At 36.3% G+C, this 18,180-nt stretch overlaps 1 protein-coding gene across 1 annotated transcript in view; it reads right to left on the bottom strand.

The window, feature by feature from the left end:
• The window catches only part of HECTD4 (HECT domain E3 ubiquitin protein ligase 4), a gene marked incomplete at its 5' end in the record, with an annotated part of 75,712 nt that overhangs the window by 45,956 nt on the left and 11,576 nt on the right, over positions 1-18,180 (bottom strand). Inside the window, 15 exons of the mRNA XM_082491434.1 lie at positions 778-898; positions 1,409-1,514; positions 2,202-2,272; positions 4,354-4,499; positions 4,932-5,164; positions 5,540-5,680; positions 6,546-6,659; positions 6,755-6,916; positions 8,351-8,543; positions 9,841-10,011; positions 10,982-11,120; positions 11,772-11,880; positions 14,156-14,286; positions 14,642-14,731; positions 17,325-17,842. Of these exons, the coding sequence (XP_082347560.1) occupies positions 778-898; positions 1,409-1,514; positions 2,202-2,272; positions 4,354-4,499; positions 4,932-5,164; positions 5,540-5,680; positions 6,546-6,659; positions 6,755-6,916; positions 8,351-8,543; positions 9,841-10,011; positions 10,982-11,120; positions 11,772-11,880; positions 14,156-14,286; positions 14,642-14,731; positions 17,325-17,842 (2,445 nt within the window). The remainder of the gene's footprint in view (positions 1-777; positions 899-1,408; positions 1,515-2,201; positions 2,273-4,353; positions 4,500-4,931; positions 5,165-5,539; positions 5,681-6,545; positions 6,660-6,754; positions 6,917-8,350; positions 8,544-9,840; positions 10,012-10,981; positions 11,121-11,771; positions 11,881-14,155; positions 14,287-14,641; positions 14,732-17,324; positions 17,843-18,180) is intronic.

Raw genomic sequence — 18,180 nt, forward strand, 5'->3', positions numbered from 1 at the left:
CAAAAGCAAAAACTAATTTCCCTTCAACAGAATTTTTTTTTTTTCTGGTTTAACACAAGCTTGTTAACATACTGAAGAGAAGAAACTGGTTGGAAACCACTGAATTCTGTGAAATAACTTGCAAAACATATAAAGTACTATTTTATTCAAGCATGGAACATTATAGTAATATTCAAGTACTATAACATTAATTAGTTCTTAAAAGATAATGCCACCACAGAGTTAAATTTAGTTCACATTCCCAAAGGTCCTACTCCTTGCCCATCCTCCCACAGCACAGGCCATGAGTTCCTGTGTCCTGCCCAGCGTCTGCTCACCTGCCATCAGGCAGACCAGGGAGCCGACCCTGCTCAACGCACCTAGGCATACTTTTACCATTAAATAATGACAACTTTCACTCATTTTTGTCTGTAAGTGATAATCCTTTCTGCTTCTATGAATCATTATACACTACTGTATAAAGAGTTGTTTTTTTTTTTTTAAGTTGTTGTAATGCTTTGAAGATTGATACACAAACCTCCTTTAAGCAGCTACCAGAGCAATTGGAAAATACATCCACATCTAAACCTGTTTTATCGTTACTGTACGATTTACTTTGCTGTAAGAAATTCTTTCTCTCTTCCCTGCACAGCATAAACAAAAGAGATTCTTTTCCTGCATTTGTTAAGACACACAACTATAAAAGTTTCACCTCTGTGTACTCAGTGAAAACGATGGATTTAAGGAGGAAAAGCAGCCAAAGGCAAATATACTTTTATCAAAATACATTTTACTTACAGGCACAGTTGAAAGAAGCCTTTGAAAATCATCTTTAGATACAGTTTGGCACTTGGTGATTAAGACACAAGATTCTCGGACAACAATCTTGAGAATGTAGTGCAACAGCTCATCATTTAGTCTTCAAAAAATGCAAGAAAGATGTGTTAATAGTCTAATTATGGTGTATTTTGTAAAGCTCATCTCAAAAGTCTCTGCATGCTCTATCGCAAACTATGTGAAACCAAAACAAGTATCTGACATCTAATGACTCCTAAAAAGAGACTCAACTTGAAAGGGTTCTTCAGATTGACAGTTTTACTGCCAAAAAGTCACCTAACGTAGTGATATGGAGAACAATGTCACAATATCGTACTTATGAATTATCATCCATGTTTACCACATACATGGTGAGCAGCAGGGAACCCAAAACTAAGTATGTGTGCAGAACACTTCCCTAAAATGTCAAACCCCTCTCTCCCTTGCCCTAACGAAATTCCACCCACTATGGACACAGAGACAGTATTTCAGGTCACACTACCAGTAACATAAAAAGCAATTTCAGCAGAATTTTATGCAAGCTTACCTAAAGCAAGTAACAGAAACATACATTACAAATGGGGAGGAAGGGGAACACATTGTTGCATTTTACCTATAATGATCATCATCTTCACTTCCAAATCTGTTGTTCTGAAGCTGTTCAGCTAAATTAGTCAGGATAACGTCACGAAGTTGAGAGAGACCGCTATTTCTCTCTCCTAAAATGGAACGCAAAAACTTTTGCAAAACAGCATTTTACAGAATTAATTTATGTTTACTTCCTCGGATATCTTGCTTAATATATGCTGCTTCTCAGAAATGACTATATTTACAGTGTAACCTGATTCCCTGTTGATATTAGACTGTTAAAACTTACTCTGCACATAGCACTGTTTTAAATTCCAAAGACTTTGACGCACGAACATGTTCCTATGAATTAACAAATTACTGTGCATCAGCTGCTTCTAAGTCCAGACTCCCATTTCACGGTGAATGCAAATAGATTACTACTTTTTCACTAAGGACTAAAATTACTTCTGTTTACTGTATAATTGCCATGGGTAACGCTAACTGCTAACTAGGTGTTTTAGAACACCAACCTGGACAAGAAACATTACTAATAGTGTGACAAAAGCAAATTTTAATCCTTTTCAATTTCGAACAGCTTCCTGATTGACAGAGACTTTCCCTTTCTACACCTAACATATGCTTGACCACATGGCCATTCAGAAGGCAGCTTCAGAATTTGAAGCATTCTGTAACTTCCTAGAATAGGAAAGGTTGCAAACAGACTAGTGCTCAATATTCTGAACTGTTCTCCTTCCACAGGTTGAGAAGTATTTTCGTTTTTTGTTTTCAGTTAGAAAAAAAAAAAGCACACTCACATGTCAACAAGACATTCTCACCTTCAGTTAAGACCAATTTCAATAAATTATTGATTTCTGCTTCTCCAGGATACAGGATATTCAAACCAGAGCTAAAGAAAAATAAAACCACGTATTATTTAATGTATTTGGAAATGAACAAAATAATTTCAATGGACATGTGAAAAATGGCGTCACAGACAGCTTAGTATATGATGTAACATTTAGAATGATGATGTAATAGCTTTTTCCAACTTAGAAAGGTACCCTCCATACTTTTTCATTTGTATAAGTCATAAAATATGCAGCTGCTTTCTCCAGAAATCTCTTGTAAATCAAGTATGTTTTATTGTTTAGGTCCCAAAGCTTCTTCAAGGGCTATCTGCTTCCCTCTGAGGAACTCCACAATGATCAATTGTAGGTATGACAGCACGATAATTTTTTCAAGAAACAGACATATGTCAGAAAAAATGGATGAGGGCATAGAGAACAACTCCAACAGCTCTGGTAATGGGGCAAGAGCTGTGGCTTATCTGTGATAAGAACAATGGAAAATGCAAGAGACAGTAATCAAGAAGCCACTACTGTTAGTTTTATACTTAATTAAAGACTGGCTCCTTATAGAAGTCTTAGCTTAAGCTAAGCAGAAGATTCTAGAACTAGCATTTCGGAAACAACAGAGCTATGCATAAATAATCCTTATGGAGATATTTTCCCCCTCTAACTTGTGATGAACTTTGTTCTTTCTACATGAATTACCACATCAAGACAGAAGATCACAATAACTTAAAAGAATCACTTCGTGACTGTCTGAAGTGCTGAAACTATTATGCAGACTTTTTCTTCTTTTCTTTTTAAATAACACTCTCATAGAAAAGGAAACTGGTATGTTTTTCAGCTTCACACTGAGAGCAGAGATTATTGCAGCTTCCCTCCCTCTGGCTCGTGCTGACCAACTTGCGATACAAACATCAGGAAAAGTTATCACACACTGCAAGCTAAGTTTAAGTTTTTGATTGGTATCAGAGTCCCCCAGTGAGAAAACAGGAGGAAAGAGATACTATCTAATCCCCACCTCTGATTTTTTTTTTTTTTTAAAGTCATTGGAGGATGTAGGGTTAAACATGGGAAAAATGCAGCAGCTGTCCGTACAGTTGACAGGATACACTTTTCCCTCTCAAAAAGCAAGACCCTGAAAATGCTAGATAATCATACTAAAGATATGCTATTCTTCTTCACTCACTTACAGAGCTGCATAAAGCCACTGAAATTTGGAATGTCGTGATTCACACACAAAAAAATGCAGGTTGATCTTCAGAAGATTTTGTTCTCAACCTTTGGAGCACTTCCCACTTGAAAGCAGATTATATTTGTACTTAGGACATTTGAGACAGCATTCCTTGTCCTTGAGACTTACTTTATCTCCTTTTCGTGATACACAATCACACTTTTTGCTCGCTTCCCTGTACTTAGTCATTCTGCTATTTTGACAAGCCAAAGAAAGGAAATTACACAGCATCAGGTTCAAGAGATGCAGTAGCTAATGTGACGTGGAGCTAAAGCAACCATCCTGTTTCAGTGTTTGATGACCCAGAAACATAATGCCCACTCTTCTACCAAAACAGATTCCCGTTTTCTAAACATAAACCTGACTTTCTACAGGTCGTCTTACTACCCTGCCAGTGTTTTTCCCTGAGTCTTTAATCTTAGAGCATTCCTCAAGTATTATTCATTCTGCTTCCCCTTACATTCCTTTTGTTTAGGAGAATTTCAGTATTGTCACATGAAACAGTGGTATAACAGCCGAAAACATTAGCTTTGCCTATTCCAGAACACCAGTAAAGTATAAGCTAAATACTGAAGTCATCAGCCATCAATGAAACGCAGAAAACTTTGCTTGAATTTAGCAGCTATATTATAATAAACACTAAAAAACCCTAACGAAAGCCAGTAAAAAGCAACAAATGAAGTATGAAAAGCAATTAGTATCAGTTATTTCACTGTCATCATGACAAACACATTGTATTTTCCTTCTTCCACAGATATAAATCGTAATAATTTTATCATACTATGTCAACCTAAATTTTACCATATTAATTTAAAATTAAACTGACTACAATTTGAATGTTCATCCGTTACAACATTTTTCAAATAATTTAAAATCTAACTTTAATTTGACAAAACAGATATTTACCTAATAGCTAGACAAACCTCCTTCTGAATTTCAGAGCAAATCTGATCCTTTGGTGCCATCAGTAGCTGCCAAAGTAATAGGCCAGACCTTCTAACAATATCTCTGTTTCTTTCAGTTTGTGGGCTGAAGAAAAATTTAAAAACCACCTAAGAAAAATTAAACACAAGAGTATTAAAAATGTAAATGTTGTTCACATCAACTAGTTTTCTGTAGTCAGTTTCTCAAAATATTTGTCTAGGTCACTAGAAATCTCAGAGTCAGAAACTGACTTCAGATTTCCAAACTTTGGGCTAGTACTTCAGCAAAAAGAGAAGTCCTTTCTCTTTTTCCATCCCCGTAGGAGGAAAAGGAAGGAAAAAAAGAAAGAAGGAAGGAAGGAAGGAAGATCTCTGGATTTTATTTTAATCTGTAAAGGTGGCAATTACATTTAAATTAGGAGTCTTGAATGGCTGTATAAAATACTACAAAGCCACTGCTAGGTCAAATGCAATGGAGAAAAAATTTAAAAACTAATAAAGTCAAGGGGTTGCCTGTATTCTAAACAACTTTTCTTTTTCATAGTGTTTATTAAGAAGTACCTGAAAGACAACGAGGATGCAGCGTATTATACACGTATCTCCATTCACCATAGCTTTCTCCATAATGTCACAAATACTGCTGAGATGATGTGCTTCAATTGGATGTTGTTTGCCCAAAAAATTTGTTATGGGAAGATTGTTGCTGGCTGCAAGCAGGTTGAGTTGGTGGATACACATGGCACCAACATGGTGCAGTAACTGGTTAATAACCTCATTTGTGGTTGTTGCATCCCCTAGAAGAAGAAAAGCGGTTCAAATGCTGTCTGCAAACACAGACTATAGCACGAGCATTTGCTTCTAAAATGCAATATATCATCATCATCTCTAAGTTCGGGACACCCACCCACACGATAAACAAAAGAATTACACACGTCACTTCAGCGCATTAAAAAAGGTAGCAAGAATCTGCAAACTTCCAAACACGTCTCACTTTTTGCTTTTTCCCTTTCTCAAAGCAAAGATAAACCATGACCAATAAACAGCTTTTCAAGAACGAACTCAACTTTTAATAGAAAGTTTCAGAAGGTAGTTTCTGTATATTTTCTCTATGATAATCGTACATTTCACTTCCATTTTGTATAAAATGCTGATCTGGAGATTTACCCCACCTTTGGGCTCTGTAATGATGTGACTCACTCCTAATCTCTGACACACACAATGGAATGCCTGGTTCCCGGGATTACACCACTGATCGATATAATCGTTAGAGCATGTCCATATCATGTTATTCATAGTATCGTAACAGGCACCTAAGAGGAAAATATTTTGCACAGCATATTTTAGAATGTTTGTTAGAAACATCAGACTAAAAGTATTTTTATAGCAGACATAAATCCAAATTATTTGCTTTAAAAGTTCTCTGTCATGTGACAGCAATTTACTAACAACGCACTGGAATGAAAAATATTTAAAGGAGACTTCTTAATAAAGGAATTACATGAATGCACATCCTTTTTTGATGTTTCTAGTAAATGTACAACAGCAACCATTTCAGGTAAATACTCCAGTGCTTATTATTTATAAGTACATAACATACATCATTCCTCCACAAACTCATCACACACTGCCACAGTGCATAAACTAAAAATAGTTGGTACTAGTAACTTACAAAAAAAGCACAGGGGAAAAATTTATTTTACTACGCTAAATGACAATTAAGCACCTTAGAACTTGTTTTAAAGGCCCTGTGGTAAAAACATAATAGCTTTAATAAAACCAACAGTTTTATTTGTTATTTATTTTTTAATCCTAGAGACTCATCTCCTGAAAAGCTTAAAGCCTACAAACACAAGCAGGTCCAAAACAGTAACAGGAAAGGGATGAGTGGATTATAGACACGACTGTTCTAGGATAGAGGCATTTACCACACTTTAAAAAGTCAAAAATAACCCACTGGTCCACAGGTTTCAAATTACTTGCCAAAGCACGATACTGGAAATTCTTTCAGGGAATTGTGAACTTTCAAAAATGTTAAACTTACAGAATTTCACCACAGACATGAAACCCCACCAGCCGCAGAGTTGCTTACTGCAATTAAAACCCAGGTAGACTTTAATCTAAGGGTTGGATATGTCTAATTCTGAAATATTCCCAGGAAAGAGATCTCCTCCTTACCAAGTCCTGGAACAAGAGCACCACGTCCAAGTGAACTGCCTGCAGCATCAATGAGATCTGCTCGGCTTGTGAACTGCCCATCCGAAATATTGAACACCAAGCTCGAAGCAAGAACTACATGGAAAAAAGACTCCAATAAATTTCTGAGAAGTTTATTGTATTTCAGAAAGCCAAAGACTTAAATTCTGCCACAAATGTATCCGACTTACTTTTTAAAGATGACAAAGCGCTTGTTCCTCCAAAGAGCGAGCGCGTTGCAGAACTGCCTGATCCCCCTGGGGGTGGGACCAACATCACCAAGTACGTTCCACACGTGTATATCGGAGTCTTTCTTAATACCTTCAGTGGCAGCCCACAGCTAGTGTTTGCAGCTGAAATATTAAACAGAAAAAGGTAACACAAACACGTATTTCTTCACAACAATCAAAAACTTGTAATAACAGGCAGCAAACAAGGCAGATTTCTATCTAGGGCTTCAAATAAATCAACATGGAAATTCATTTAAACTACACTTTGCGGCATTTAGAAGTTGCTTTAAGAAGTTGTATATAGGGGTGGCCTCATAATCGCACACTTTCAGCATCAATCCCCAGAAGGATACAAACAGTTTCGCAGGTGATTTAACTAAAGAGAACAACTGAGAATTTAAAAAACAAAACAAAACAAAAACAAAAACAAACTAAAACCAAAGCAGTGCCATGGTTTGGGCTGGGCTGGCCACTAAAACAAATGACAGATGCTCTCTCTAGTTTCCAAAGCATTAGGAGCCTAAATTTAAATATAACCAAAACTGCTTTAAGAATTGTACGGTGATAAACATATTGTAAGCAGTATCTTTGAGCCAAACAATCTTAACATAAAGAGACCATTTGAGATTCACTACACATTTGCTAAGTTCTCCTGCTCCACACGAAGCGTCATAAGGATCTAGCTCCTGCCACAGCTGATCAACACTTTTCTGAGCACTGACTAAAGAATTATCCAAGAATAACCACTTATTCTTCTTCTGTAGCACTCTAGTTGCTAACTGGCAAAACACAGCCTTTAGAATGGCTCTCAAGCTAACTCTTTGCCAATTTCCCTGTAAGCATATTTATTTCCTGTATAATTTATTTTTATGGAAATACCTTTAATTGTTTAAAACTGAAGAAAGAAACCTCACGTATGTAATGAAGGAAGAAGAGAAGTCATTCAAGAAACGGAATAAAATCTTATCTTAAGACAAATCTTACAAAAGCTCCAGATCATCCTGAAAGCCAATGCTGTTCATTCACAGTTCCCTAATTAACTTGGGTAGTTTCAGCCCGTAAAAGAATACCCAAACATTGTGCGAGTTACCTCAAAAAAGCAAAATTACCTCCGATTTATAAGATTCAACTTACTTGTGAAACAATAATTTCATTTTCTAAACTGCAGTCCATTTTTACATAACAATTAGAAGCCCAGTTGAACTGCCAGCAGATAAACGCAATTAACAGTTTGATCAAATGTGGCATAAAGCAGTCCTATAATTGAATACACGGGGGAAAAAAATGGGTGCTACAAGTATTCTTCCTGTTTTTCATTCTTGAACTTTTCTCACAATCAACACCTAATTTAGCAAAGGAACTCGTAATTCAAACATTAAGCAAATACTGCATGTATTTCAACACTTATTTGGGGGGAAAAAGGCACGCTTTTCTTTTTTTTTTTTTTTTTTTTTACATGTTCTATTCTAAGAGGTTAGTAATTACTAAAACTGATAGGATATGGGTTAAGAAACAAAACATGAACAATTACTGAGAGTTAGTAAAACCTCTTCTGACCTGCTTGGTCCTCTTTTAACGTATTGGAGATTGTCGAGCCCGTGAGGGCAGCCAGTGTCGCTGACGGGGAGGCTCTATACCTCGACAGCCTACTCAGAAGCATCTCATTTATACTCTTTGCAGATTCACCCTCTTTTCTCATTAATATAATTCGTTCCTGTAGAGGATTTGCTATACATACGCCATTTTCAACCTACAAAAATGGAGAACAAAAAAAAAAAAAAAAAAAAAAAAGACTTTTAGATATTGAAATCCATAGGAGACAGATTACCTTAACTGAACAGTAAAACTGAACAACAGAATATATCAAGTAGGGATACAAACTTAAACCTAAACCCTGCTGCAGAATTTCTTACAAAGAAGTGCTACAAAAGCTAGACAGATAAGTATTTGTTTTGTTTGTGACTTCGTGGTTCAATATAGTATCTTCTATTTTGTCTATATGACAGAACTGCTTGTCATAATCTTAAGTTTATTTATGGAACTCTACTTAAAAATATTTAACCTCCCTGCACTCTCAATGATGTTTCACTGGCAAGTTTTGTAAAAAAAAGGCCTTTAAACCATTTGTCAGCCGAAAAGTGTATGAAATGATTTTTCTTAGACCATAATCTTCAGGGGACATGTTATTAAAGAATGCACCTCTTAATGAAGATAAGATCTGATCTACAGCATTAGGCATTCTCCATAAGTTGTACTACCGTAGCCCACCACTTCGAGTTTCATCATCCCACCCAGTACAGCCGCCATACAGCGACTGCTGAGCAGATACACAGACATTGCACCCAAAGTACTCCATCAAAGCTAAATCCTCGTACAATTTCAATTATCAATACTAGAGGTCTATGAATTGCTGTAAGCTCTGCTATATAAATGAATAAAATTTTAGACGGAGGTGCTTCATTGTCAAATTAAAACACATACAGACCTATACAAATGCAGGCATATCTATGTATATATACACATATATAATCCATTGAGAGAAAAGGGAGTTCAAACTACTGACACATTTCTCTAGACTTACTATTTTGAAACGCAGTTGTTTTTACACTAAAAGCAATGATTTGTCATTCAACATAAAAAACATTTTTAGGCTACAAAACGCAGTGTAGACAAAACAATCATATTTGTAACTTGTGGGACATGATTGGCTTTTAACCCAGTGAAGCAGATCCAGAGTAAACAATGCTTTAAATCCTAATACACTGAATTACTGTCCCAGAATAAAACTTACTTGCTAATTATAATAAAATACATTTTACATTACAATACAATTCATACTGCTGGAGTATGATATGTCCTCTGAAGACAGAATTGAACAATACACCTTCTGTTCTGTTAAAAGTTAATTCGTAAACACATTGCAAACAGCTATTCAGATTACACGTCAATATTCAAACCTAACATGTTGATTTGAAAATGCTGATATTTAATTAAGCAGTAGTCATGTTACCAACTCCAGAGTCATAGAAAACACATAATTTGCTTACTATCAGTTCAAAAATATCCATAAACACAGAGTGGCCTTTTGGTGTTTTTTCATTGAGGCTTGCAGGAGACCAAATCCAGTAGAAATATGTACCATCTGAAGAAAGATGCACGGTAGTCATAGTACTGCCAACTGGGAAGTGATTTACTGGCATTGGGACTATTTGACATACCTAGGAGAAGGAGAGCATCTTAACATCTCTTATTTTGAAGTCTGTTCTTACAAGTATTAATAGTGTACTTAAAAATAAATGAATAAATTAAGATCAAGTGCAGTTAGTCCGTAAGAGACTTATTATTAGACATAATATTACTATTACATTTGTTTGTTACAAAGAGCTATTCTATAATGTTTGCCAAATGGATCTACTGCATACATAACAGCTTATATATCTAAACAGTTAACATATCTAAAAATAAAAGGATCATCTCCTCTCTAATGCTGGAGAGCATACCCACAGTACCACAAGGAAAACATACACGCTAAAGAGTTATCTACTTTCTGCAACTTCTCTGAAACATTACTTGAAACTTTGGAAGAAAAGAGAAACCAAACATTCTCAATTTCAGGAAACACACTGGACATAAAGGTACATATCCAACCATAAAACCATGGCAGGAAAAAACCCAAAGTAAACAAACTATCCGTTATTACAAAGGATGACAGTTGTTTATCTACAAAACACAATTAGATCAGAAACAATACCTGAATTTTGTTACAATAGAAGAATAATGATCTGTTCAGGAAGATTATGTTTTCAGTTTTAGTCAAAGTCCACTTTGCTATTGTTCAATTGTTTTATAATGTGACCATTCTATAGTCTAGCTCTTACAATACTAGCGTAACATATTACAGTGTAAGTCTGTATATGCACGTACACATATGTGTATATACACACATAGATACACACGCACATATATACACACACTAACATACAGAAGCAGAGTAATATCTACAACATAACTTACAAGTTCTATCATGCAATGCTTTCAGTGGATATTTACAAAAAGGCAGTTTCACAAAGGAAAAAGAAGAAACTTCAAGGACAAAAATAATTAAAGCTAGAAATGATGATGATTAATTAAGAATGTTTTCTTACTCTACTATAACTCTGCAAGGAACATCCTAGCTGTTCCTTTTACCTGAAGGGTATGCTGATCCACAACCTGGAAAAGGGAGTGAGGCTTATTATCAAAAGAGACGGGCCGATGAAGAAGTTTGCTGTTGCCAAAAGCAACCCACCCAGTCTCCAGCTCCTCATTACGGCAGTACACAAAACCTCTGGCAAAAAAAAAAAAAAAAAAAAAAAAAAAGCAGTATATTGAAACCCTGTGCTATTTTTTGTTTTTCTAAGAAAAACTCACAACCACATTCTTGGACTTTGACTGAACTTAAATTCAAGTCAGCGTAAGGCAGCAGTTTCTATTGCAAGAGACTTTAAGCGTAAGAAACCTCATGACCTCCGAGCAATAAAGAAGCAAGAAGGTACAATGAGTCACGTCTGCACTAACCACTTATATAATGAATGGCATAATTAGAAAACAAATACTTACAAATTCAGCAATTGTACAACTACAAGTACACTGTCACAAAACTGGTCTACAGTATATCCCTCTCAGCAAAGAGTAAACCAACTTACTATACATTAAAAAAATAAAATAAGATCTAAAGTAGTAGTTTTTCCGCTAGTATACCCTCTTTGCAGGAGGCTGGATTAGACAGCCTCCAGAGGTCCCTTTCAACCTAAGTTGTTCTACAATTCTAGAGAAAACATAAGAAGAATTTCAGATAAGGAAACCAAAATATTAGAATAGCATTTAATGAAAACACATAACATGTTCTAGTCATTACATCCAACATGAGAGGTTTACCAAAACAATAACTTTATTTTAAACAGATCTGCAGAATTGCAAATATTCAACTGTCACTTACCGCAAAGTACCATGTAATCCAGATCCTAATTTGCTTATTCCTCTGCCCACTGAATTTGTTGTATAAAGATAGAGCCCATCTGCTGCAAGACAGCGCCCCAAGTCTGCATCTGAATCAGGAAGAAAGAATAGAGCAGAGACCTCCTCTGTAACACACAAAACTGAAAATTCTCCATGGTCATTACACTTCTGTGGTGGCTACCACAGCAACTGAAAACCAACAGATGCTCACGACAGGTCAGAACCATTTTCTTCATAGTGAATTTATTATTCAGTGTTCTAAGAGCTACTGTAACATAGTCAAAGTCCATCTTTCTACAGTAGTTTCTTAACATGTATTTGAAGCCTTATGGAGGTGTTCAGATTACGCCTAACTCACTCACACGAACGCTAGGGCTATGTAAATCTCCTGCCATTGCCAAATAAACTTAACAAGAATTAGGTGCTAGTCACTCAGCTTCTCTTTTGAGATAACAAACGACATTAGCACTGTTTTCTCATGATTCAAATGTACATCATCTGTTTCTGAGTAATTTTTATTTCCTGTGCTGTGTTCTCATTTCAGTGTTAAAGATTGATCTTTGGGTATTATGGCCCAAGCTTCTGAAAAAAAAAAAAAAAAAAAAAAAAAACCCACAAAACAACCAGAACAAAACCAAAAACAACAAAACCCCCAGTAAGTTTGAATGGGCTTTTTCTGCACACTATTCAAAACTATAAATACAGTAAGAACTAGATTAGCATACCCAAACCATGCTTGGGAACACAGGATTACTCAACCGAACTCATTTCATGTGTAAAACTCCTTTACTCAAATATAAAACAACTTGAGTATTTGCTATTAAATGCCTTCAGAATGACACAAAGGAGCAGAAGACCGTTCTCTTCTGTTCTTGCAACAGGTAATGTTGTTCAGAACTTAGAAGTAGCAGCAAGATAAAATACAAGCAAGGCTTATGACTATGCAAGCCTTTCTGCTCAGCACCACTGCTATAACATACTGTTTGTGAGGAAGGAATAATCTAATATTGAGCCTTGATCTAATTTCTGGTACAACTCTGTGCTTCTCTTAAAGCTCGTAAGCAGACCCTTCCACCTCTGACCACTGTTAAATTAAGACAAAACGTATTTCAAACAGCTTTGTCGCTCACAGAGTAGTCATTATTAGCAATCAAGATGGGACACACAAGGCAAAGCCTCATAACAGGGATGTCAATAAACCAGTCCAGTCAACCTATTTAAGTTCACAGAATCTGAACAGTCAACTAGGGAAAGGGAGAAAAATCTAGTCACTCTCATAGCAAGAAAACTTCTTTGAAATATAAATGTCGTCCATAAATTTGCAGATAGCCTAAAATGACAACTCAGATTTGTAAATTCCTATGGCTTGTATTAAACTTAATGAGATGTCACCAAAGCTTGAACTAGTATTTCTAAAGCAATGTGAACTCTTTTTAGTGCAAAAATAGTAAGCAAACAAAGCAGTAAAAACTGAGAATTGATTCAGGGAAAGAAATACAAAAGCAAGCATAAAAAAAACAACGTACAAAACAGACTGGACAGAAACAAAAGTATAATAGGGAAAAGAAAAAAAAGCCATGAACTTGTACTTCTAAAAATAATCATGGTCTGCCAGTGATAGCTACCTATCGAATACAGTGATACTGTACAGGGCAAAAAAAATTGTGCTTACTGAGAGACTGACAAGGGGATCATATCCAAACTCAGTTTGACTGCTTTTCAAAACTCCCACTGAAGTCAGGGAGGGTCACTGTATATACTGCTTTTGATTGTTTCCCACCACCTGATTATTAGACCAATTTAAAATAGCATCTGATCTTCAGCAACTGAAAAGCAACATTTTCTTTATATCTTGTAATAAAAAAAAAGATATGCCATACTATCATTGACACACTGGACTTAAAATTTAGCCTCTTAATTTTTATATAAAACAGGATAATTTTTTCTAGCTGATCCCCAAATCAACTTTAAAAAAGCAAACAAATACATAGTTAGATTAATTTAATGAGAATAGGTACAACAAACCAAACTATGTAAAGAATTTAGTACTCCTGTAAATTAGGTCCACGTATTCAAAACTTCAGTTTTGACTATACAGACTAAGACAGTTGCTGCCCTCCCCCTCTCATTATGTATCAGGCTTCAAGACCCTCCCGTGATGCCCAGTTGTCTCTACAGATGGTGCTTCTAAACCCATCAGCTTTCAGCTCTTTGATATGTACTGTACTTGCTTTTACATTACTTCCAACAGAAAAGGAAAAACCCTTTCCAACTCTAAAGCTTTACATTAATTTTTAAACAATTATCACCACTAAAAGCATCTTGTCCTCCCCTGCTCATACTGACAGTCATGAAATAATTCACCTTTATTTTCACTGCTGGAACTACTGTTGGCATCAGGTGCAGGTAACATGTCTTCAAAGCCCCAAGACACTATGTGCTTTCCTCCAAGCAAACAAGAGGGTGATCCAGGTCCTCCCTCCAAAAGCAACAACCTTTAAGTAGAAAATAAAATAAGATTCATAGAGAACAGTGATAGCAAAAACTAGCTAAAGCAAAAGTTAATATATATTTTAGGTAATTATTCTGTCAGAGTTCATAAGCCACCTAAAGGAAACTTCAATATTTAATTAAAAAAATAAAAACAACACCCAAAAACCAATTAGTAGATCCTTTTAGATTTGACTTTCTAATATCTTCCTTCTGCAATTGACTAAATTTCAATCTTTACTAGAGCTTTCAATAACTCTAAAGCCTTTTAATCACATTTAAAGACATTTATCTGTAAACGCACTTACACGTTTTCAGAGCTGATGTAAAAGTGCTCCAATTAAGAAAGTCACTACAAACCTGTATAATACATCAGCCACAGGCAAGGATCCTAGATCAGTCTGTTTCTGTAATAGATGCACTGTATGAACAAAGGTTTTCAGCGACCCTCTAAAAGGATAAGAAAAACATGAATTAAAGATGTCTATTGAAACAAGACTGAATACACACAGACAACAGCATTTACGTAGAATATCCAGTACCATAAAGAGAGAATGTCCAAAATATGTCATCTAGCTTCTTTTCTAATTTGCATTTCTTTCCTGGATGATTTTCATTCTTTTGTGGAGGAAGTGAAAAGAGGAAGACAGGGTAGCATAAAGGAAAAACGCTGGCAAACTGCCGATCTAAATCGCGCTGTCTTTTTGGAGGAGGATGAAGCACCATGCAGGTAGGGAGATCAGCAGCCATGGCTGACACAGCAACCAGGCTGCGCCGTAACCAGCGGCGTAAAGGCAATCTACGCATGTGGTAAAATACCTCAATCTTGCATCTATTACAGACAGCTACTTTCAATATTTCTTGTAGCTGCTTAATCATATTTAGACCTTCAAATACAATCTGCGGGTCTTCCTGGGGCTGAGCCAACGGATTAGTAAGAGCTGCTGCAGACATATCTAGAGATGGCTTTCTTGACGAAAATAGAAAAGACCAAACTAATTAATTTATTATCAAGAGTCTGATTACTTTTGCTTCCAAACACAAATTTGGAAGCTTTTCCCCTTCTGAAGTGATGCATTTAAATGTATATAAGGACTCAATACTTCTGAAAACAAAATTAAACCTAAGTAGTTGTTTCTAACCTTACCTAAAGTGTGTTGCTTTAAAATTTTATTGTGATATTTACAAACAGATGGAGTTTACAATCAGATGTAACTCTGATTATAATTCTTGTTCATTCATAAGCTGAATGATTTTTTTGGAGAACCTATGAAATTTGTATGTTAATATAGTAGAAAATGCCTGGGTTTTGTAGAAATAGAGAGATATAGAAGTTTTTAAAAACATATTTTACAGTTTCTGTCTTAAAGGCCAGGGTATTAGGAAGAAGTAATTTTCTGAAAGATGTGGTGGCTTTATTTCCAGGCATAATAGCCTAGCTACAAATGAGAACCTTGACTGCATCTTAGACATGATAATAGTCAGTTATGAATTGATTTCTTCAAAAGCATGACTGATCAATTGAAGAAGAGATCCTTTCCATGCACCCTGCTGAATATTGCTTTTTGCTTTCTGTCACACATGGTCAGTCTTAGCTCCTTCACTTTCTAACAGCATCTCCTCCTCCATACCCCAAACCCTGTTTTTCTCTCCACCGTTATTTTCAGCTATATACTCTCACTGATAAACCTCAGCTTGGAGAAAATTGACACTGAATACTTCAAAGCACTTTAATTAATTATTTAAAGCAATATTCACCCTGTTGTTTTATTCTTAGTAATATAAAGCACCCAAGATTGCAACTAGGAATCTCAGTAATAGTCTAATTTTGAAGGTTCTTTCTTCATAATGGTACCCAACACATGACTTACATATTTAAAGGAAAAATGCAAGGCTTTCATAGGTGAACAAAGCACATCAGGATATTACAACTCCGTAAGCAATGCAAGACAGATTTGCAAAGAAAATATAAGATCAACCTTCATTTCAAAAGCTGTATTTGAAATTTAGCTCTTTTACAAATTCAGCTGCAAAGAGCACCCCATACTTCCTGAAAATTGACATCTGGAAAAAAAAATAAATGAGACCATGTTTATCAAATCCAATTTATCTGAGCTATGTTCAAGTACACTGCTGTTCAGATAAGGCAGTTGGCAGCGCAGAAGAGTTTGCCACATACAGTAGATTTCTCATTGACTTCATTAGAACAAGTACACTAGAAATTAAGTGTTTTCCATTTGAATAAACCTTTTTCTAAACCAAATCATGACATCTTCTGAGAAATTCAATACCTTAAATCAGAGTTAAACTTGACAGATAAGACTGCAATCTAAGAAACATTAAAGCCAAGTTGTTCAAAAGGCAGCTAGTGACTTTAGACCCACATTCACGTGGCTTTGCAGAATCTGTTTTGTATGCTCCTCCCCCTCTCCCTAAGCCCCATCCCCTAAAAAGAGTAAGTTTTTATTAAAAGCTATTATGGCCATTTCATCCTCAGTCACCTGATGCTGTGCTAAACCCATGCAGGGCCCAGGATAGTTCAGCCTACACTGGTTGAACTCTTTTCATTTCTGAATGAAATGAAAAAATGCCTCCAGATGTTTCACAGGCAACACTGAAATCTGAAATGAATTGTCCTGAAACTTGGCAGCAAAGCCTTCTACAGCCAAATGAAGATGCATAAGCTACAGGAATAAGGGGCAGTACAGAGGGAAAAGTGAAACAACTTTCCTCTGTCATAAAAACATTTGGAACCATTCCTAGAATAGACCACTGCAGTAGAAGCAGCAATATGCACAGGAGGCATTTCTAACCTAGATCCTTCTGGTTTTACATATGCTAAACACATGCAAAAAAAAACCGCTTGGCTTATCAGTTTCACCCTTTCCAAACCAATATTTAAATATTAGGAAGAAAAAGACTAATGTAAACCAAAAATTAGCCACAACAAGGTGGTCACATCATTTTTGATTCTTACGTTTAAATAATAAACGCTTACTGCCAGTATCAACCACAACACGTCATTTCAGAGCAGTTTCCTTACCTTGCACAAGCCAAGGCAACTAGGGCAGCAGCAGCATTTTCTTTTTGCTTATATGGAATCTGTTGGCCTGAAGCAGAAGTGTCTTCCAGCCAGGAGCACAGCAAAGACTCTATCCCATTGAGACAGTCAGCTGGTTCCTTAGTCAAACTCAAAGGCTGGCAGTCTCGAAGGCAATTCAATAGCACCTCAGCGGTTATGTTACAGAGAGAAGGGTCTGTTCTACTTTGAGACTGAATGAGGGGAAAGACCAAGAGAAGCCCCATTCGTGAAGTAAACGGTGCCTGTTCGGGCTGTTGTAACAAGCCTTGACGCTTGAGCAAAGCCAGCGCTTCTTCATCCCCCGAGCTCTCCCGGTCATGCTGCTCCTCCAAGGCTAGCTGGCGCTGGGCATTCCAGAGTCCACGCAAAGCGTTTAGTCGGTACTCCAGCAGTCGAGCATAAGCATTGCTCTGGTTTCCACACACGGATCGTAAGCGCTCAGCCAGCTCCGTCGGATTCTTGGTCTCAAATGTTAGTATCTGAAAGGAGGGAAAATGTTGGTATTTATAAAGGGTGGTTATTTTTTCTCCTTAAGGGGAAAAAAAAAAAAAAAAAAAAAGTAGCATGTGCCTGTAGGATGATTTATAGATCAGCTGTCCTCTACAACAGATTGTGGGATTATTTTTTTTTTTTTTTTTTAATTTCTGGGCACAGATAAAGTTACATTGGAGGCCAAAGAGCATGCAAGTGGTATGGAGCCTGTTACTGTTGAGTCAGCACTGTCACTGAAGCCTGGGCTTGGGGGTTGCTGACAGATTTTTAAACTTTCAATTGTGATGCTAAAACAACAATATAGATTGCAAAGAAAAGTACATAT

The sequence above is a fragment of the Vanellus vanellus genome (assembly GCF_965231255.1).
Source record: "Vanellus vanellus genome assembly, chromosome: 16".
NCBI lineage: Eukaryota > Metazoa > Chordata > Aves > Charadriiformes > Charadriidae > Vanellus > Vanellus vanellus.